The following is a 22,958-nucleotide window of genomic DNA, read 5'->3' as shown; positions in this document are numbered from 1 at the left end:
TTCACTGAACGAAAACCGCACCGCAGGAAAGATCCATTGATTATGTAACGCAAAAAATAATCCTAATTATCATGCTAAAGATTCGCAACCTCGATTGAAATCGACTCCCAACCATTGAAACGACCATTCAATGTCCATTGTCTATGGAATTAAAGCTCTTGAATACTTCATCCAGTCATATGGTCTGCCCCCTCGCCAGCGCCCAATGACGGATTGCCACAATCAAAATAATGTAAAATTCAACCTCGCCATATCAACTGTCATACAAACCTGAAACGACCTGTGCACGGTAAGCCTTTATTCAAACCAACCCAAACCATCGGATGACACCCAAATTAATGAATCATAATCGACTGAGCGCGGCGGAGCAAAATCATTTTTTGAACCACCCTATGTATTAGTTTGCTGCTGCCGCTGCCGGTGTTTACTTTCGCTCCGCGGTCAATTTTTAATCGTTTTTTCGGGCAAAAATAGCAGTTTATATTAAGTTTTCTGTTCAAACGAGTGACTGATTTCAAAAAGTGATGTTCAATTTGCATTCTATTGACATTTCGGGCTGCTCATGTGCGGAGAAGTGAGTAAAAACTTGATTTTTCTATGCCCTTTGAGAAGAAGTGAAGTGCAGTGATAAGCCCACCGAATCGCGAACGGCTATTAAATTGGCACGAAACTGCTGATTTACGATAAAATTCGAGCAGAAATTCATAGGACTCATTGAAGAAACATGTTCATTATCACGGGAAGTGAATAAATATGCTGTGAGCAGGTTAGTAATTTGAATATTATACTTTTGTTCGATGCTGTTCGATGCATTCGAATGTTGGTGGGAGAGGAGTGCGGGAGGTGTGGGGTTGACCCGTGGAAGGTCCGGTGCCATATTGACTGCCATCGTGGTACTCTTCCAACTATGTCCTTAAAGTGGAAAAAGGCCCCTTTACGACCAAAATAATGCTTCATTACTTCGACATGTTGAAATAAAACATAAGTAATGCATCGCTGCATTCGTAATGCTGAACTACTGTATCGTTGCTTGACAGTTGATCAATAAATGCATCTTTACATCGTTAAATCTAATCTAATGCAATAAGCATTAAATATGTTGATCTGTGATTGATTACATGTAATAATTAATACTTGGTGGTTACTTGGGCTGTTTGTCTGTCCGGTGACTAGCCAACCAGAAGCAGCACGCGGGGAAATTCTCACAAGGAAATAAAATATTTGACACTTCAATTCTTTTTTACTATCAGATGCAGAAAACAAAACCAGTGACAACCTTAGACAACCAGACACAGCATTTGATGAAAAAAATCACAGACAACAGACGTTGAAAATGTTGAATTTTTTGAATGCATGAATTAATTAACCGTTTATATTAAAAATACGCATGCCACGGGCGCAGCTGCGTCCACAAATAAACTAGTACTCATATATTTTGTAAGACAACGGACAATGCCTGGTAGACTAGTTAAGAAATTTTTGCATATCGAAGAATTTTCACGATTGGAGCGGCAACAGTTTTTTATAGGGATTTTTTGGGCGTAAATAGGGATTTTGCGATTTTTGTCCATCCCAATAATCATTAAAAAAAACTGTACATATTGGTAAAATAATTTTGATAACGACAAATTAACTTTTTAGCAATTTTACAGATAGTAGTGTTTCTTTACATCAATCGAAAATTCACCAAGTGTGTTTTGAACAACAATAAAAATGTTTGAAATAATCAGCAAAAGGCCGGATTTTAACGAAGTATATATTTACATTTATTAATATATTTACAGGTCATGTAAACATGGAAAATAAATTTTTATTATTTTGTAAGAAAAATCTGTATGTAACGAGATAATACAATAGTAACACAGCGAATGGTAAAAAATATGTGTGTCATCTTGCAGCTGTACGCGTACAACATGGTACGTGTATCACTTTACAGAAATCATATGTCTGTCGATAGTATTAAGCAAAGTTGATTTGAAGCTTGGTAAGACTTCAAAAAGATACTTGAGCAGCAGACTTTCGCTACTGGCCAGGGTGATTGTTGAGCAAATCCATTTCTATCAGTGTACTAGAATCAATGAAATTTAACATTGTAATATTGTAAAAATTAATTCAAAACCACCATTTGCTTTTTTTTCTAATCTAGGATATCATTATACACGGGTTCTTTTGTGTCGGAGCGTGAGAGATAGCTTTGAACACCTTCTCTCACACTATCAACTCTGAATCAAGAAAGCTTCGCACCGCGGAGACGGTTAGAGAAGGCATCACTGGATGAGTATACCATTCTCGCGTGATTTTTGAAAACGTCGTAAGTCCAAAAGAGAGGCTCTCTTTGTTTACTTTCTCTTTCGATTATTACAAACCCATACTAGCATATACATTCACATTCACATTCAGGGCAGCAGGGACTATGTCCAAGGGCTTGACGATCCCTCCCCAGGCCATCTGCGAGTTGTGGGGCTTGCCTAGGATGTGGTGGGGTTTGACAGTGGGCCCTGTTAAACCTCTATAAAAAGCTGCATGTATCCGCAAGTAGGCCCCACCAAAGCGACCGTGTGCCGCTCAAAGCGCACAAGCCCAAGTCCTGGTGTTAGGTGGGACGCTAAACAGCCCTGACACGACGGCCCTCCGACGAGACAGGAGGTTTGCGCTGGCCCAATAAGCCGCCTAGAAAACCAATCATTACGAACAATATAAGAGATAATGCGACTCGATATAATCGGCAAAGACCTAGGCGACGAATACAGGATCACGATTGGAAGCTTGGAACATGGAATTGCAAGTCGCTAGGTTTCGCAGGTTGCGACAGGATGATCTACGATGAATTACATCCCCGCAACTTCGACGTCGTGGCGCTGCAGGAGATTTGCTGGACAGGACAGAAAGTGTGGAAAAGCGGGCATCGAGCGGCTACCTTCTACCAAAGCTGTGGCACCACCAACGAGCTGGGAACCGGCTTCATAGTGCTGGGTAAGATGCGCCAACGCGTGATTGGGTAGCAGCCAATCAACGCAAGGATGTGCAAGCTGAGGATTAAAGGCCGTTTCTTCAACTATAGCATCATCAACGTGCACTGCCCACACGAAGGGAGACCCGACGACGAGAAAGAAGCGTTCTACGCACAGCTGGAGCAGACATACGATGGATGCCCACTGCGGGACGTTAAAATCGTCATCGGTGACATGAACGCACAGGTAGGAAGGGAGGAAATGTATAGACCGGTCATCGGACCGGATAGTCTGCACACCGTATCGAATGACAACAGCCAACGATGCATAAACTTCGCAGCCTCCCGCGGAATGGTAGTCCGAAGCACCTTCTTTCCCCGCAAAAAATATCCACAAGGCCACATGGAGATCACCTAACCAAGAAACGGAAAACCAAATCGACCACGTTCTAATCGACGGTAAATTCTTCTCCGACATCACGAACGTCCGCACTTACCGCAGTGCGAATATTGAATCCGACCACTACCTCGTTGCAGTATGCCTGCGCTCAAAACTCTCGACGGTGTACAACACGCGTCGAAGTCGGACGCCGCAGCAACATTGGGCGGCTACAAGATGGTAGACTAGCCCAAGAATACGCGCAGCAGCTGGAAGTGGCACTTCCAACAGAAGAGCAGCTAGGCGCAGCGTCTCTTGAAGATGGCTGGAGAGATATTCGATCCGCCATTGGTAGCACCGCAACCGCTGCACTTGGCACGGTGCCCCCGGATCAGAGAAACGACTGGTATGACGGCGAATGTGAGCAGTTAGTGGAAGAGAAGAATGCAGCATGGGCGAGATTGCTGCAACACCGCACGAGGGCGAACGAGGTACGATATAAACAGGCGCGGAACAGACAAAACTCGATTTTCCGGAGGAAAAAGCGCCAGCAGGAAGATCGAGACCGTGAAGAAACGGAGCAACTGTACCGCGCTAATAACACGCGAAAGTTTTATGAGAAGTTAAACCGTTCACGTAAGGGCCACGTGCCACAGCCTGATATGTGTAAGGACATAAACGGGAACCTTCTTACGAACGAGCGTGAGGTGATCCAAAGGTGGCGGCAGCACTACGAAGAGCACCTGAATGGCGATGTGGCAGACGAAGATGGCGGTATGGTGATGGACCTGGGAGAACGCGCGCAGGACATAATTCTACCGGCTCCGGATCTCCAGGAAATCCAGGAGGAGATTGGCCGGCTGAAGAACAACAAAGCCCCTGGGGTTGACCAACTACCAGGAGAGCTATTTAAACACGGTGGTGAGGCACTGGCTAGAGCGCTGCACTGGGTCATTACCAAGATTTGGGAGGAGGAAGTTTTGCCGCAGGAGTGGATGGAAGGTGTCGTGTGTCCCATCTACAAAAAGGGCGATAAGCTGGATTGTAGCAACTACCGCGCAATCACATTGCTGAACGCCGCCTACAAGGTACTCTCCCAAATTTTATGCCGTCGACTAGCACCAACTGCAAGGGAGTTCGTGGGGCAGTACCAGGCGGGTTTTATGGGCGAACGCTCCACCACGGACCAGGTGTTTGCCATTCGCCAAGTACTGCAGAAATGCCGCGAATACAACGTGCCCACACATCATCTATTCATCGACTTTAAAGCCGCATATGATACAATCGATCGGGACCAGCTATGGCAGCTAATGCACGAACATGGTTTTCCGGATAAACTGACACGGTTGATCAAAGCGACGATGGATCGGGTGATGTGCGTAGTTCGAGTTTCAGGGGCATTCTCGAGTCCCTTCGAAACCCGCAGAGGGTTACGGCAAGGTGATGGTCTTTCGTGTTTGCTATTCAACATCGCTTTGGAGGGGTAATACGAAGAGCAGGGATTAACACGAGTGGTACAATTTTCAATAAGTCCGTCCAGCTATTTGGTTTCGCCGACGACATAGATATTATGGCACGTAACTTTGAGAAGATGGAGGAAGCCTACATCAGACTAAAGAGGGAAGCTAAGCGGATCGGACTAGTCATCAACACGTCGAAGACGAAGTACATGATAGGAAGAGGTTCAAGAGAAGACAATGTGAGCCACCCACCGCGAGTTTGCATCGGTGGTGACGAAATCGAGGTGGTAGAAGAATTTGTGTACTTGGGCTCACTGGTGACTGCCGAAAATGACACCAGCAGAGAAATTCGGAGACGCATAGTGGCTGGAAATCGTACGTACTTTGGACTCCGCAAGACGCTCCGATCGAATAGAGTTCGCCGCCGTACCAAACTGACAATCTACAAAATGCTAATTAGACCGGTAGTCCTCTACGGACACGAGACCTGGACGATGCTCGTGGAGGACCAACGCGCACTTGGAGTTTTCGAAAGGAAAGTGCTGCGTACCATCTATGGTGGGGTGCAGATGGCGGACGGTACGTGGAGGAGGCGAATGAACCACGAATTGCATCAGCTGTTGGGAGAACCATCCATCGTTCACACCGCGAAAATCGGACGACTGCGATGGGCCGGGCACGTAGCCAGAATGTCGGACAGTAACCCGGTGAAAATGGTTCTCGACAACGATCCGACGGGCACAAGAAGGCGAGGTGCGCAGCGGGCAAGGTGGATCGATCAGGTGGAAGATGACTTGCGGACCCTCCGTAGACTGCGTGGTTGGCGACGTGTAGCCATGGACCGAGCCGAATGGAGAAGACTCTTATATACCGCACAGGCCACTTTGGCCGTAGTCTGATTTAATAATAATAATAAATAACTAGCATATACATTGGATTTTCCAGCACCGATCTGAAGAAAATAGCTTTGTCTAGTGTGCTGAGGTGAAAATATTGCAACAAATTTTAAACTAGCCTAGATATTAACAAAAGAGAGCGTAATAAAAGAGAGTCTCTCATTTGGACTTACGACGTTTTCAAAAATCACGCGAGCATTGCTTTACAAGTTCGGCTGAGACATTCGACGGTGGAGAGCAAAAGTGCAGAGAGCAAGTGCGAGACTTCGAGTTCCATCTTCTTCAGGTATAAGAGCGCAGTAGGGAGAAATACTTGGTGGATAAGAGAAACTGCAAAGTGAGTGCTAATGGAACGTACACACGGTCAAGCCGTTTGACCAACATTGACTCCACCTCTCGTTTATTCAAACATCCATAAAGTTTTACCAACAGCGACACGAACAATCAATTTATTCGACCAACAATATCACACACGAACGACCGAAGCACCAACTCGAGCACCAACCATCAAAAAATATATGGGGGTTTGTGCAACTTCACTACAAATGCTCAAACATGTTCGGCGAACCTTGACTCCACCCCCGACAACTCAAACCAAAATCAAACCGTTTTAATTTTTTCCAACCGAGCCGCCAACTGTCAAATGGTTGTTCAAACAACTTCACACACGCTCAAACAAAGCAGCAACCGAAGCGTTTTCTTGGGGGCGGAGTCAAAGTGTTCGTCAAACTGCTTGACTGGTGTGTACGTTGCATAACGGACAAACAGAACATCCATCATCCGGCGGACCGCATATCTTCTGAAATATTTCATTTTCATACGTCTGCCGTGGGAGATACATCGAGCTCCGGCTGAGAGTGTTTGTCCGGTTCGTCTTGGATTTTGGACAACGAGCCACGTTTTCAGTAAGCAGCCAGCAGTGGAAATTGAATTACACTACAGCTAGTGAGTTTTATTATTAGTCGAGACGAATAGCGGAGTAGGTCTTGATACTTTTAGCTCAGATGGGTAAGGTCGTTTTGTCCACGATATATGTGTTTGACGCGATCAAGGAACTAACACTATGGGAGAGTGTACGGTGGATTATAAGTTTAATACAACGAAACCAGAAAAAAACGGAAAGAGGTAAAAGCCCAACCTGATGCGGGAAAATATGTGGTTCTCGAACATACACCTGTAAATAGCCATGCTTGTGGTAGCTGCAAAAGCTTATAATCCACCGCACACACTCCCTAGGCTATAAGGTTGCGGCGATCATCGTTGGAGAGCGAGCGAACCCGTCGCATGTACTGTACAGCAGTCAGTCCCGTGAGATTGAAGAAAACGATCGAGGATTCTTTTCGCTACGCGGTTACCCGTTACCCGATTGATTTTGAATAGCGGGAAGTGTACGGGAAACATTCCCCGGGAGTGCTATAATTCCTAAAGCGGGTGCAATAAGATCCACGGTTATCGAGATCCGACCGTAGAATAAAGCAGGTTCGCTTGTGCAAATTGTTTAACACGGTGATAGATGGCAAATCTCTACACTACTAAGAGCGTCAGGGCGATAGTGGAAGACCGGGACAGAGTAGTGACATAATGCGATCGCGTTAAAAGTTCTGATTATTCGTGACCACGTTATCGGAAAGGTACTTATTTTTAGGTCTGAGTGAAGACATTTGTCCAGAGTGGATCCGTAACCGGGATCCAAGCCGCCAGGCGGCAAGTGAGTGCTAGAAAATAGCAGCTCTAGTGGAATGGTTAAAACGCTTTTCGAGGCGGAATCCGAAACCGTCGATCCCAGCAGTACCGTACTAGGCGGCAAGTGAGTGTTAGATGATAGTAGCTCCAGTGTACAGAGTGAACTCGATGATTGATGCGGGATCCGTAACCGTCGATTCCTAAACCGCATGTAAGAGGCGACAAGTGAGGCTAAGAGACAGTGGGCCCCAAATGTGTCGATAAGCCGGGACCGAGAGGGTCGCAAAGCCAATCAGTACCGGTTGGAGGGACAATGCAAGAACGATCACGTGATAAAAGTGCAGGGCAAGCGAAGGAAAAAGGGAGAAGGCTGGACTCTAGGAGATGTTAAAAGTGGCAGGTTCGGTGCTGGTTAGAGTGGAAGCAGCATGTCGTGGTAGCAGGTGGCCCCTACCAACGCGTGTGCACAAACATTAATATATAAGTGTGTAAAATAAAGATTCTAGCATGCAAAATTATTAAAGTGTTAAATTATTCAAACTTCATGGTGCAGTAATTTAGTAATTTTAGCTTTACTAGAAGTTGTACAGCTCGTCTGATTATTGCCCAAAAAAATAGACCGGTCGGTAACAGTCTATCCTACGGGACCTGGGAAAATAACCGTAACTAGATTTGTTTTATTTCAATATCGTAGAATCAAAAGCAGCATCATGGCGACTGCATCTTCATCATCCGCGCCGCTACTACAAGCGGCGGCACCGACTATGATTGGTTCCATTGATGTTTATCATGTAGGAAAATCATTTGGTAACTGGGTTGAACGATTTGAAATCCTTTGTGCCTTACACAATGTAACGTTGATACGAAGAGATCGTGGTTTATTTCTTTAAGTGGTGAAGAAGTTTTTGATGAGATCAAACTCCTTTTTCCAAAGCAAGACATTAATCAATTATCTTATGACGATATTATTAAAAAAAACTTAAGGCTCGTTTCGATTGGACAGAGCCAGCTTTGATGCATAGGTACAAATTTTACATTCGTTCGCAAGGTGTTTCTGAAAGTTCAGAAAACTTCGTGCTAGCTGTAAAGCTTGTGGCTGAAAATTATTTTAAAGAGTTCAAAGATGAGGCTGTTAGGGATAAACTGATTCTCGGTTTCCGTGACAAGGTTCTACAGCAGAAGCTTCTAATGGAGGATGACGTAGCGTTGGATGCAGTTGAAAAGACAATTATCAGCACAGAATTAGCAGGGAAAAGAGCCAAAGATATAATAGAACAAAACGATTCGGATGTTTTATCAATCAAGCACAGGCTAGGTAGAAAATTACAGGGGCAACGTTTTGAAAACAATATGAGATTTCGATCACGTAGCATTAGCTTAGCAGTGAACGTGGTAATAATTGGGATAGGCAAGCTTATAAGTTGCGGCGCGATGGAAAACAGTGGGGATCCCACAGTAGTGCAGTGTGCAATTTGTGCAAACGTAGAGGACACATTAGAAAAGATTGCTGGTTTTTAAACAAGAAAAATACAGTCAAATTCGTAGATCAGGAGACAACAGTAGCTCAGCCAGTTGTTTTCGACAAATTTAACAGAATGAAATTGCATGATTCAGGTGAAGATTCAGATATAAATTGCATGAATATTTCTGGAACAAACGTGGAGAGCGATGCATGCCTAATAGAAGCAATAATAAACAGTAGGAAAATCATTATGGAAATTGACACGGGGTCGGCGGTTACCGTTATCAGTGAAATTTTGTACATGAAAGAGTTCAGCACATTTCCTCTATCAAATTGCAAAAATAAGCTTGTGGTTGTTAATGGTGCAAAATTAAACGTTGTTGGGCAGATAATAGCACAAGTCATGCTCAATGAACGTAAAGTAGACGGACGAATGATAGTGCTTAGAACTGACAGCGATTTCTTTTTTTTTTTTTTTTTTTTCGAGAGTTGACCAGTTGTAGTCTTAATAGACTGGTATCTCGGCTGGGCTCTCCATGTGATACACAATACTAGCAGACGACTCAAGCTATGTTGCTCACTAGGTCACTGCGGCCTGGGTTTGTATTGTGATCATACCGATGCATTATTCTTTCTATCTACAGTCTGTCAATTATAAACCGAACAAATAATGGAAGCTCAACATGTACATAGATGTTTTCTGAATAAGTAGTTAACATGTAAATTTAATTATTAGTTACTTGGAGCCGACATTCAATACATAATAGTAGTCTATGTTGACAACGGGTGGTACTGTTGCCATTTCCAAGTAACAATTTCGAATAAAGATGTAATGATATCATTCTGGTAGGGTAGTTTCAAAATAGATTAATTTAAGTACTATTGTAATAAATGGACACATTGAAGAGCTTCCCTTATTTTAACACGGTTGAGTACCGGATGTTTGTCAATATGTCGTCGAGTTAATTGTATCCTATCAGTCACAGTAATGTCATATGTTAAAGTTTCAGTAGTCTAATAGTGATCATTATACAAAATTTCTGTCCAGTTGTTCCGTAATTGCTTTTCTATTCCTTTTTCTATTCCCTTTTCTAATATTCAAACCTTTATTATTTATTAAAATAATGATGTCTAAAATTCAGTTATTCAGATTCAGGGTATACAATATTCAATATAATAGTGGATGAACGCATCATATGGTCTATCCTCATTTCCGTAAGTGGTCAAGTTATTAGTCTTGTAGCAATAATAGTGGTACTAGTTATTCTCTATCTTGTGAGTGCAATGGTCTCAATTAACTATTCTAAACAGAACTCTGTCTCTTGTCTTTCTGTCCACCGATGGTCATGTATTTATTTTCGTTTTTTATTATTTATTTGATATCTTTAAATTTCAGTCATTAATTTTATTATAAGGTAAAGGTCAGCGAATTTGTCTTAATACGAGAAACACTAAGTCATGTCCCCTATATATCCGCTAATTTTTCTAACTAACCTAATAGAAGGAAGAGAGAAACAGTTTTTTGCGTTGATCCATGCAGCTAGAGAGACTAAAATAAAAAGAGTATCGAGAAGATATAATAGATACATTCACTATCTCCAATGCCAAATTAGTAAATCTACAAATTCTACTTTTCACTACTAAAATTCTACTTCAGCTATACGGGTACAAAATGAATTATTGTTAGCTACTACTTCAAGTATAAATAGATGTATGCTATTTGGATAAGCGTTTGTTTCAGGGTCTTGTTAGTATTAGAGTTATGTTAGTTAGACCCCTACTGAGCCCTGCCGGCACCTCCAAATTTACCAATAGGCAGTTGTTGTTAGATCGTGCGACACTAACCATTAGTTAACTTGGAGGCATGGTACCTCAAGTGTTTGGTATAACTGTTGACCTTATTTAAGTAAGATGTGATAAAAGTTTCTCTACGGAACTTATTTTCAAACCATTACCATTAAAATAACGATATTCTTGTGAAGGAGATATAAAAATGGAAAAATATCTTAATTTTTAATTTAGTGTTGAACTTAACCTTTGTTTGAAAAAAGCACTCTATTAAACAACAAAAATAAAAATAAAATAAAAATCTTTTTAAGACACTTGAAATATCAACGTCAAGCCCCTTATCCATGGACAGGGCTTAGAACTGACAGCGATTTCAGGCCTCTTTTGGGAAGAGATTTGATAGGTATGATCTATCCAAATTGGAAAAACGCGTTTGCCGAGCTAGGAAGCATTAAAAACTTACAAATTGATCATGATCAAGCAATAGATATGCTAAAAAAAAGTTTGCAGAAGTTTTTACGAATTATTTATCTACACCAATTTCAGGTTTTGAAGCGGATTTAATATGTAAAGCAGAACAGCCAATTTTCCGCAAACCATACCAAGTGCCATACAAAATGAAAGAAAAATGTATACAACATTTGGATAATCTAGAAAAGCAAGGCATCATTACGCCCATTAAAGCAAGCGAATGGGTGGCATCCTCATACCCAACACTTATCCTCTCCCGCTTGCTCAGGATATTTTTGCTTCCTTAGCAGGTAGCAAAGTTTTTTGTTCACTAGATTTAACTGGAGCCTACACCCAGTTAAAACTTTCAAAGCGGAAACATTACAAGAATGTATAGACAAGGTGGATCAAGTTCTTTCTAGACTCGCGTCTGCCAATATTAGTGTAAATTTCAAAAAATGCAAATTTTTCGTAGGTTGGTTACCGTATTTAGGCCACGTCATTACTAGTGAGGGTTTGCTTCCGTCACCTGAAAAGCTATCTACTATTAAAGAAGCTAAAGTACCACAAAATGTCACTGAACTGAAGGCATATTTAGGGTTAGTAAATTATTACAATAAATTCGTACCGAATTTGAGTTCGATGCTCAGGTGCTTATATACCTTATTAAAGTAAAATACTCGATTTGAATGCACAGATGCTTGTGACGAGGCTTTCAATATTAGTAAATCTAATTTAATGAATGCTAACTTATTAACATTCTACGATCCAAAACGGCCTTTAGTAGTTGTGTCAGATGCATCCTCTTATGGTTTAGGAGGAGTTCTAGCTCAAATTGAAAATAACGTAGAAAAACCAATATGCTTCACATCTTTCTCCCTAAATGATGCACAAAAACGATATCCAATACTTCACCGTGAAGCATTAGCCCTGGTATGCGTAATTAAAAAGTTCCATAAATTTTTGTTCGGGCAGAAATTTAAAAGGTGCCAGCTTATTTAGATCATAATTCCATTAATAGCCTAAATTTTACAAAAGAATTTCCTCTAGATTTTTCGATGATTTCGAGATACATTAAAAATGACAATACTCTAGCAAAACTGTTGAATTTTATAACGATTGGTTGGCCTCAAAATGTACCTAAACAATTTTAAAACTTTTTCTCTAACAAGGATAAATTGGAAGTAATTGACGGTGTTCTTCTACTGGAAGATAATGTGATTATCCCAGAAACCTTGAAAGCAGATATTTTGAAACTTCTACACGCCAATCACAGTGGCATGGTGAAAATGAAAAAAAAAATGGCTAGGAGAACTGTGTTTTGGCAAGGCATTAACGTCCTTTCAGTCCTGTACACGCAGATTTTTTCATTTTGAAGGCAAAACATTCATTATTATAGTCGACAGTCACTCAAAATGGATGCGTTATGGTATTACTGCCAAGATGGTCAAAAAAAATTCGCCTCACTTTTCGCGAGATATGGGCTTCCAGACATTGTTGTTAAAAGTAGTGAAAGAGCACCTACCAATTTGCTGTAATGATGTTGACAGTACCCGCAGTATTTGACGTTATCTAAGTAGTTCCCTGCCTCTTCGCAAAGTAGTCCCAGCTGCTGGGCGCACGTTACATGAAACTGTTGCTTGCATCCTGATTTGTTGCACTGCATACAAGCACCCGCCGTCGATCGGGATCCTTTTCCCATTTCTTGACAAATGTAGCATGCTAAAAATAATGACGATTTATTAAAATACTGTCTGAACCACCTATCGGGAGTCACTTACTTTTGTTATACCGTTCCTGTGGAATCAACTGCAGAATGATGGGCTCCATCGTGGTCACGTTTCCGAAGCGCACCTCCGGAATGTACAATGCACAGACCACATGGGCCCAACCTAAATTATCCGTTCGCTTGAGGGCCCCATCTCGGGACGGACACAGCTCACACCGGACCCGGGCCGAACGTTCTTGACTTTCACACTTCCGACAGTACCACGGTCCACTCGGGACTGTCACAATACCGTAGCACGCCTGGTGCACAGCTACCGCACAACTTTGACCATCACAATAGACCAGAGGATTCTCCGACCATCCCCGATCATCGGAGCATACGCAGCAACCACCGACCATCTCCTTCATTCTGGTCCGCGGTCTGTCAAAATCCACTGCCCATCCACCAAACGAAGCACTGACTATTCGTTGTTATGATTTTGACTTATTTTCCCCCACTTCAGAGTACGGCTTTGGAGTTTGTAAATTTACTTTAACGAAATAAACTTTTCTTCATCATTGTTATATCGTATCACTCAATCAAAATAAACAGTTTATGTCTTCCATACATTTTACATACATTTTTAAACCGAAATAAGCATTCTTCTGCAAGAAAAATAACTTTGACTACCACTGAACGCACGACGAACTACCAATAGCAGAGAGCGAGAACAGGTAAAGGCGCATTCTAGAAAACATCAATTTATCTACCTCTAACATATTCCACATAATTAGCCCAGCCAATATTATTATTATTATGGGTTTCAAATATTTTTTTAACTTTCAGATTCATGCTCTGTTTGAGGAATTTTCTTTTACAAAATTGTTTCATGCTATTTATTCCAGCGCAAAGGTCATCAGGCTATCTTTTGTGGATCATAATTATTTTTACTCATATTATCGATTTTTTTTTAAATATGTTTACATCTAGAGACAGTGTTTAAAAATTGAAGAACTTTTATGTCTTTATTATCGAGACTTTCAGCCCAAGGCTGGCTCGTCTCGAAGAATTGAAGAACTGATTTTAGGGATAATAAAAAAATAAAATCCCGATGATGAATCGATTGGTATTATATTCCAAATAGCATTTCCAATGTAGCATCTAAACCGAATCTGTTTACATCTGTTTCGTGAAAACGAGAAGTCTGGCATGTAATAATCAAATAAATTCAAATTCCTGCTGATACTATTCTAAACGCGCAACACTATGGCGCAGAATAATTATTTATTAATTATGTTATCATTCATATGATTAGAGTAACGTGACCGGGGCACTATTCTCATTCGATCAAGCATTGATTTCAGTTCTATGAACCGGTCAAAATATTTACTTTCTCAATCCCAGCGAATCCGCGCTTTCACCTGGTCATTGCCCCTTGCTACACGCCCTGTGCTAGAGTCCCCCGCGGAGACGACATACGCCGAAACTCTACTTTTCACTAAACACTAGTTTTATTTTTTTTTTCTTCTAATCCCGTTACCTTCTTACTCACTCACTCTAGCCCCCTTGCCCACCACTGCGCGGAGCCGTCAAGTTAGATTCGAACTCTCACTCCACCGCCAAAAAGCTAATTGAGTCTGCTACAGCAGATGCATTATGAACTTTTGCGCCGATTCCGATATTTCCTTGAAAACACAATATTCGCGAGAATGCCACATCCAGTATGATGTAATGCTTTGCAATAAAATATTTTCCTCGCAGCACGTAGAACAATATTTCCGGATTATCCTCGAGTCGCGTTCCACTCCCGCACCAAATGCGACAGCAGCAGCAGCAGACCAGCACAAGCCTCTTGTAGGTAGGCAAAAATCGAAAGACGGCCCAAATTCACCTTCTTGAGAAAGAAAAGCACTTTTTCATATGGCGATTACCCGCGGATCACAAATTCGTTCATGTCCACACTAAATCCCTCACCTTCCGGCTGGATTCCGGGTCACTTTAGCGCATTTTTTCACCGGTTTTAACCAAACGAAATATACAAACTTTTGACAACCCGCACGCGAGATTTATGTTGTGCAAAACAACAATCACACAAAATTCTCCATTTTATTTCACTGATTGACACGAGCGCAGTGGGGCCAGATGACTGTACACCGCATTTATGACGGAAAAAAGAATTTCATGCGATTAGCTCAATTTATGACAACAAGAGTTAGATTATGTTGAATGCACAAATAGCTATGAAGTTCTTCAAAAATGAATGGCTTAAGTTTCATCATACATAAGGGCCTATTCACAAGATTTACAATTTAAAAGAAAACAATGCATTTATCCCATTAATCCATATAAAAAACAAACATGAAGTCTGGCATCACTTTTTTGTTTTGGCGTTTGATTGTTTGATAGACATGCGATACTACAATAGACCGGTTTGAGCGATGGCATGCACTCAAAAGGTGAGTGGCCAAGTTAATATTCAGAACATTGACGTAGGACTATTGGCATAAAAAAATAATCAAATAAATAAATATTTAAAATCAACTTTTATTTTGAAAAAATAGTTTTTAATTTCAGACTGGCAAGTCGACATTTCTGAAACAAAAGTTTTGTGTTTGTTAAATTGACAGTGTTTTACTTTCTACTGAAAATCACTAACGCATTTTCTTAAGTTTACCAACGATTTACTTAATTCTACCAACGATTTTTGTGTGTAGCGAGGATAGGGTGCTAAATGCTCGGCTTAAGAGCATCATTATCGGTCGCGAGCATTTTAATCACCCGCTCAGTGCTTTCATTTTAGTTTCGTCACTCGTTTCCGTATCGGTCACTATTTTCGGCTCTCAATTTGGTTGCTGTCGAGGGGCTGTCAACTCATGTATTTACGATTCATCTGCCTGAATTGAAAAGGCGTATTGAGGAATTATTTTGAATTTATGTATTTTTTTGCGTATTGAAGTATTGTTGTGTATTTCTGTATTGAAGTGTATTAAGTTCACCATTATTTGTATTTTACGTGTATTTTTCATCTTGAATTGTATTTTTCGCGTCTTATTGACGGTATTTTTGATTCCACTCACTTTATTAGTTATTACAGTAGAACAGAGATGAAGGAATGACAGCTATGTTTCACTCAGATTCTGTCAGATAGCAATGGAATTTAAGAAGAGCAGAGAGCAATGGGAGGAGGGAAGAGAAGAATTTGTTTCCACCTCGGAAAATTGCATTATTAACGTGCTCGTATTTGCCAAAATCATCAAATTATTTTCATAACAAAGACGAAAATATTACATATTTCTATATATTTTTATCTTGAATGAAATTGAAACATTTACGACAATGTTGTATTTCTACAGAGGACTATTTTTGCTACGTTAACATCGAGATTATTATTTGAAATGCTCGTAAAAACGAATGAAAGGATCAAAAATGTTGTGGCCCACGTTCGTATCATTCGGCAACTCATAGCAAATTATTTCGATTTGAAATCAAGACAGCCCGACATCAAATTTATTGGTGATTTCACAGCATAGTCGAGTGCTTCTTTTACCATTGAAATCAATGCACGAGAAAAACAGTCAATGAATGGTAGGAAAAATGTTCAAAATTCAATTTCTTGCCGAAACAGTCATTTTGGTTTTACCATAATATTTTTATACCATGTGAATCAATATATAAAATTCAAGGTAGAGGTTCCAATTTCCTGGGACAATCCGGAAATCATGTGGATTGCGATGCAATCTGTGTACGTTTTCGGATGATTTTTCAAATACCGTTAACTATTCACGAACAAAGCAGGCCAGCCCTACTTTGAACCTCGCTTCGAACACATTCGAAATTGTCTCGAATACGATGATGCGAGCAAATCCCACAGCTGGGGATTGGTTGGCCAATGACCTCCTCCACAATTTTCCAAAGTGATTTTTCCATCTGTGTCCATGCTCCTTGGTGCAACTACCGATGATCAAGTCGGTGATAGTGGAATAGAGATTATACGCCTTCGTTATTTGTTATTTGTGCTCCGGATTTTCTTTGCCAAAGCAATAATTCCATTTCCATATCTGTCAAAATAAACAGATTGGTATTAGCAGGTATTGACGTATTTTTGGTGAATCGACGTATTAATCAGGTATTAAAATTGTATTTTATGTTGTATTGACGGATTGTCGGCGTATTTATGAATTATTTCAAATTGAAGTACCAAAAAGAATTTTTGTATTTTTCATGTATTTTTACATGTATTTTTAGATGCACGTATTTACAATTCAACTGTTTTGTAGAGTTGATTGCCCCTCGGTTGCTGTATTCCGTACCGGTGACGTTTGACAGTTGAAAGTTCATCAAATAGCAGCGCTCTTATCGCGCTACCAAATTTGGTCACCTGTCAGTCGCGCTACTGTTATAGCAACGCGTTTAGTAGCGACCGGTAAAGTGTCAAGTAATGATACTGCGCTGCCAAACGGCTCAAACTCACCACCGGTAATCTTACTCTAATATCAATGAAGAAAAAATACATACGATTTGACAGTTCGGTACCCAACATGTTTCGAACAGTTGAACAAACGAAGGGACAATTTTTATCTTGTAACTGAAATATATTATCAATTCAGTAGAAAACCGAATCAGCCGCCAGCGACATTGGATTTTTCTCACAATCCATACACAGAAAGAAAATTTATTAATAAAATTATTGTATTTTTCTCGAATGATTAGATTCGATCGACGAAATTCAAGAGTTGTCAATTTTGTATTTCAAGGCATTTTCGACAACCTTTTCATAGATTACCTTGATTGTCAACCACGTGGTCGGTTGAGAACAATGGGACTGAATGTAAACATCGAAGCACCAGCTGGTTTTGTTGTGTAAACATGATCAGCTGGAGAGCTAAGAACAATGAAAAAATATGTAAACATGAGGGGGCTTGCGGCAGCTGTCACAATCTTCAAGTGAAATGCGCACGGTAGCCAGCAGCGAAATCGAAAGCGAAATCTGAGTAAGACGAAATTTTTATCATAAGAGTCTAAATGGTGAAAAAAATCGCAATACGATTTTTTTCACCATTTAGACACTTATGATGAAACGAACAGTGGGTAATGTCTGTGACATAACCGCTAAGTGGACGTAGGACTTGACTTGACCATGCCTTTAAGATACATAATATGTCCAAATTTCTCACATCAACTATTTTGGATAAATAATCGGCGTTGCATACCATTCCTTGGCAAAATCTTCTTATCAAACCGACACAGAAATCAAATCTACCTCGAACAAGAATCATCAAAAACAATGCAGGAAGTATCTGTCCGGTCACGGAATATTAGCCTCGACAGCGGCGACCTTCCCACTGAAGGACTGCCTGAAATAAGCCACAAGTTGGCCCAGCAGGGGATGTAGGGACTCCTAATCCGTGTGATAGCGACTGAAGGAGAACATTATTTTTAACTCTTAGAGCATTGAAAAAGGCTGTTTGCTTCGACTAAGTCCAAAAAGTAAGAAAACGATCTTTTCAAATAACCGCGAATTTCTAGTGGTGGTATAAAAAAGACTGAATGCTCTGCGAGCGAATGCACTTTTCTTTTATACCTTATTTTGAATCTTCTCTGCTTCCCAATTAGTTGGCCAATCAGCCAGTGTCTTGTATCCCGCTTCTTTGTCAGCCAAAGCGTCATCATCATCAACGCGTTCGAGAAGGGCTTCTTCTTTTTTACGCTTGTTGCTCGCTGCTGGCGTCTATTTCCTAACGGGACTTTTCGCTTGATACAGGCCAATAAGCCGGGCAAGCGAGCTTATGTCGAATTCGTTTTTAAAAAGTTCCAACCTAGGTTGGAACCAGTTCCAACCTAAGTGCTGTCAAAGTGTTTTTTTATTCGCTCAGGTTGGAACTAGGTTCGCACTAGTTCCAACCCCAAAGCTGTCGGGTTCGCACTGTGTTGTTTCACGGTTTCGCACCGGGTTCACCAATACAACTGTACTTCAACTGTCAAAACCACGTGGGTGAGTATGGGACTGGGCGGAATAAACAAGCAGAAGGGAGAAACAAAACTGTCTGTTTATTAAAATAAAATGCGCATTGAAAATCTTTTTTTTTTGGGAATTTTGTGATATTTGTAATTGTAGTTTTAAATGAAATTAATCCAGTACTGTTGTCTAGATTCAGTTTTAAAAATAATTGTTAGGGAAGTTATGTATTCATAAGTTCTTTCAGGTTTTCGCCACATTTTGGGTCCTAAATTAGGTCGGTGGATGGAATTATGTAGTTTGGGAATTCCCCTTGAAACCCGTTCACAAAATCCGCTAGGAATTGTCAGAAAAATATAATTGAGGAATACCGAATAGAATTATTTCTTATGCAGAATTTCTTTTGAAATTCTTCCAAAAACTCTTTCGTGCGTTTCAGAATTTTCTTCGGGAATTCTGCCAGAAATTACTTCAGACATTCTTTCAGTAATTCTTTCTTGAATTTTCAGGCATTCCTCCATATGTTTTCCAAGGGATCCTTTGAGATGAATTCCTTTGGAAATTCTTCTAGGAATATCTTTGAATACTGTTCCAGGATTTTCTCTGGAAGTTGCTTCAGGAATTAATTTGGAAATTCCTACAATAATTCCTTCAGGGAATCCTTCTGGAATACAGGAACTTACTCGAAGTTTCCTTCAGGAATTGCTCCGCAAGTTTCGTACATTAATTCCCCGGAAGTACCTTGAGCAATTCCTCCGGGAGATTCTTGAAAATTGAAAATGCACGGGGCCCGGAATCTGTCGGAAAATTTACCCGAGGTGTGAGGGTATCTTTATCAGGAGAGGTAGCGAGGAAAAAAATTAGCGAATCCTGGAGAATTTTTATTTTATTCTTCTGAGAGTTCTCCAAAAAAAATTTGTAGAAATAGATGAATTTTTGTAAAATAGAAAATCTCTTTTACATGAATTTTATACGGAATTCTAGGTATAAAAATGTGCACGGGATTATTGAATATAATTAAATAGGGGAACTTTTCCGATCTCCATCTCACTGAACATAAATATATTCATCTCATCGGGAAACAAAGAAATACAGCACCAATTTCGTCGCCTCTTTTTGCCAACATGCGTGCTCACTGCTGAATAAAATCACAACAATAATAAACAATCCAAATTCCTTTCCATTGCTTTGCTTTTAATGGGATGAATATCGGAGCCATGAGATGAATTCCAGGAGCAGTTCCCCTATTTATATCCGCCCAAAAGTAAATTCCACTATCCGAAAAAATCACTTCACGCACTTGAACATATTTATTTATTTATCATGATCTGATTAGTCAAGGCCAACGCACTGCCAGTGCAGTGGATGTCCGCGATCACCTGGATCATATGTTTCGAATCAAAACAAACACGATGCTACGCACACCAACATATCCAATGACAGATGGAACTGAAAATGTTTTTGCCTTTCTCGTACAACAAAGTTGTACCAGAAGGCTATAATTTCACTCCAAAAATGTGTATGTGTGTAGCCCCCCGGATAAAAAATATCATTAAAATATCATAAATTTTATTGTTACAACACCATTTAAAACATAATTTTTACCATTGAATATAATGGAATTTTGACAATAAAATCACATGAGAAATAATGGTTTTCCACGATAAAATGAATGGTAAATGGCACTTTTACAATTAAAAAGGGGGGTTGTTATGTATCTTTACAATAAAAAAATCGAAAATTTTCCATACAAAATTCGGAGCAAAACAATTGATTTTACGGTACTTCAATGGGATGATTTCGAGCGACAAAACAATAGAAAACATTGTGTTTTAAATGTTTTCAATTACTGTTTCTATTGTTTTACAATAGAAATACAACAGGATTTAGAATACATTATATTCCAATATTACAATAAAAATACAATACAATTAATTGTTTTACAAATTATTATATTTATATATTTTATATTTTACAAATTATTATATTATAAGTATACTTCCAAAGTTAAGTGGGTAGCCTGTATCTGGAGAAAAATCCAACGTCGGTTAAAAAAGCGTACTAACTTTGTTCCGAATAGACAATACATATAGACTCGCATATAGATATAAACCTGTGAAAAATGTAAATTATAAAAGAATGTCAGTTTTATTAGAAAAAATACGTCGAGAAGAAAAGAAAAAATTACCTGCATCAGTTCTTATTATATCCCGTTGATGAGATTGGCCAATGGTAGCCACTGGACGATCTTGAATCAGTGACCAGCAGGCAGCAATATTTTATTTATCATAAGCTTCATTTCTGTAAAGGAACAAGGATACATGTTACCAGGCATGTCATCAGGTATTATGATGATAAAATTTTCATTTATTTTTTCGGGATGAACCACTGCGTTCATTATGTATTTACATTGAACTTTTGTAGTACATATAAGATTACGATTACCGGTGGTGAGTATAAACCGTTTGTCAGCGCAGTATCATTACTTGACACTTTATCGGTCGCTACTAAACGTGCTGCTAAAACTGTAGCGCAGCTGACAGGTGTCCAAATTGACCAAATAACAGCGCTACTATTTGATGAACTATCAAACGTCGAACGTCACCGATACGGAATGCAGCCACCAAAATGATAACCGAAAATAGTGACCGATGCGAAAAAGAGTGACTAAGAGCAAGATTACCGGTGGTGAGTTTAAGCCGTTTGGCAGCGTAGTATCATTACTTGACACTTTACCGGTCGCTACTAAACGCGCTGCTATAACAGTAGCGCGACTGACAGGTGACCAAATTTGGTAGCGCGATAAGAGCGCTGCTATTTGATGAACTGTCAACTGTCAAACGTCACCGGTACGGAATACAGCAGCCAAATTGAGAGCCGAAAATAGTTACCGATACGGAAACGAGTGACGAAACTAAAATGAAAGCGCTGCGCGAGTGATTAAAATGCTCGCGACCGATAATGATGCTCTAATCTAAAATGACAGTACAGTGAGGGTGATCAAAATACTCGCGCCGAGTAATAATGCTCTAACGCGCTTCAACACTTCAGATAATTACCACGGTACAGAAGCCATAGTGATCTACCGCTTGCCCAGCAGCAGAAACTGTAATGAAAAAGACACTTTCTGCACCATACAGTTTCATTATTTTCATCTCTTCACTAATTATAAACAAAACTGTACACGCTCAAATGAATCCAGCCATTCTCCGAGTAAAATGATAAGCAAAAGTTTTTGTTCCCTTTCATTTTTTTTAAATCAAATTTGTATTGCATAACATTTCTAGACCTGCAACAAGACCTGCAATATGAAAATATATACTTGAGAATCGGTATAACATTTTTATTTATTTAACAAACAAAGCTATTGTAATTTTATTGTTTTCAATTGTTATTTCATCAATATAATAAATCCATGAAATATTCCAAAATTATATTAATTCAATAACATTAGACGGATTTCCAGATCATTCAAACCGAATACTTTTAAAATTTGTTTAGTTTTTGGATGAGCAATACTAAACATAAGCGAACAATAAAAATATAATAGAATATATCGGAAACATTTAAATATATTGTTATTTCAATGTACGTACAATAAAGATCTTTTGCAACCGTGAACATTTTACAATAAGCATACAATAGTTTGTATTGTTTGCCACACAATCTATTGTATTTCAATGGGTTATGTCATACAAGTTACTGTAAATTTTTATCCGGGCCATAAATATTTTTTTTGTTAAATGCGTTTCATATAGAAGGCCTTAACAGATTCGAGTGCAACTGGTTTCATTCGACGGAGCAAATTTCCTAGATGGACACTATTGTTTTTGTTTTTTAATAATTCAAGCAGTTTGGGTTATAGTTTTATTTTTCAATCAACAAAAACACAAATGCACATTGAATCATTAATCATTTTAGCCGTGGCGCAACCCACGGTAACCTACGGTAAGTAATTTTTAAGCAACGTACTAGAATTGCACCAAATCTTTTTACCGCCGAAATGTAGGCAATAAGCACTGCATTTACAACATTAATTCGAATTCAACATATTGAATCGAGAAAGGCATCATCACCACCGGTGGATAAATTTGGGTTTTTATTCAGGGTTCGGGTTGGCACTGACCCAGGTTTAAAAACGAATTCGACATTAGAATTGCAGTTCTGGTGAGAAGTAGGGACACCAAAAAATTCAACATTTGATGAAAAATCGATTGATAGTTTAT

The 22,958-nt window shown here is 39.7% G+C and overlaps 1 protein-coding gene across 12 annotated transcripts in view; it reads right to left on the bottom strand.

Annotated features, from left to right (window-relative positions):
* The window catches only part of LOC134220354 (protein AF-10), a 60,837-nt gene extending 45,942 nt beyond the window's left edge, over positions 1 to 14,895 (bottom strand). For 2 of the 12 annotated variants that reach the window (XM_062699387.1, XM_062699396.1), the window contains exons 1-3: positions 14,317 to 14,889; positions 12,850 to 13,441; positions 12,594 to 12,790 (exon numbers count right to left, since the gene is read on the bottom strand). In XM_062699387.1, coding sequence (XP_062555371.1) covers positions 12,594 to 12,790; positions 12,850 to 13,204 — 552 coding nt within the window. In that variant the 5' untranslated portion in view covers positions 13,205 to 13,441; positions 14,317 to 14,889. Of the gene's footprint in view, positions 1 to 12,593; positions 12,791 to 12,849; positions 13,442 to 14,316 lie in introns of all 12 variants that reach the window. The other 10 variants (XM_062699395.1, XM_062699397.1, XM_062699393.1 and 7 more) reach the window with 9 other exon arrangements.
* Positions 14,896 to 22,958: the final 8,063 nt, after the last annotated feature.

Source organism: Armigeres subalbatus, chromosome 3, assembly GCF_024139115.2.
Source record: "Armigeres subalbatus isolate Guangzhou_Male chromosome 3, GZ_Asu_2, whole genome shotgun sequence".
Classification (NCBI taxonomy): domain Eukaryota; kingdom Metazoa; phylum Arthropoda; class Insecta; order Diptera; family Culicidae; genus Armigeres; species Armigeres subalbatus.
The sequence above is the reverse complement of the archived record's forward strand: the minus strand, read 5'-3'. Positions and strand labels throughout refer to the sequence as shown.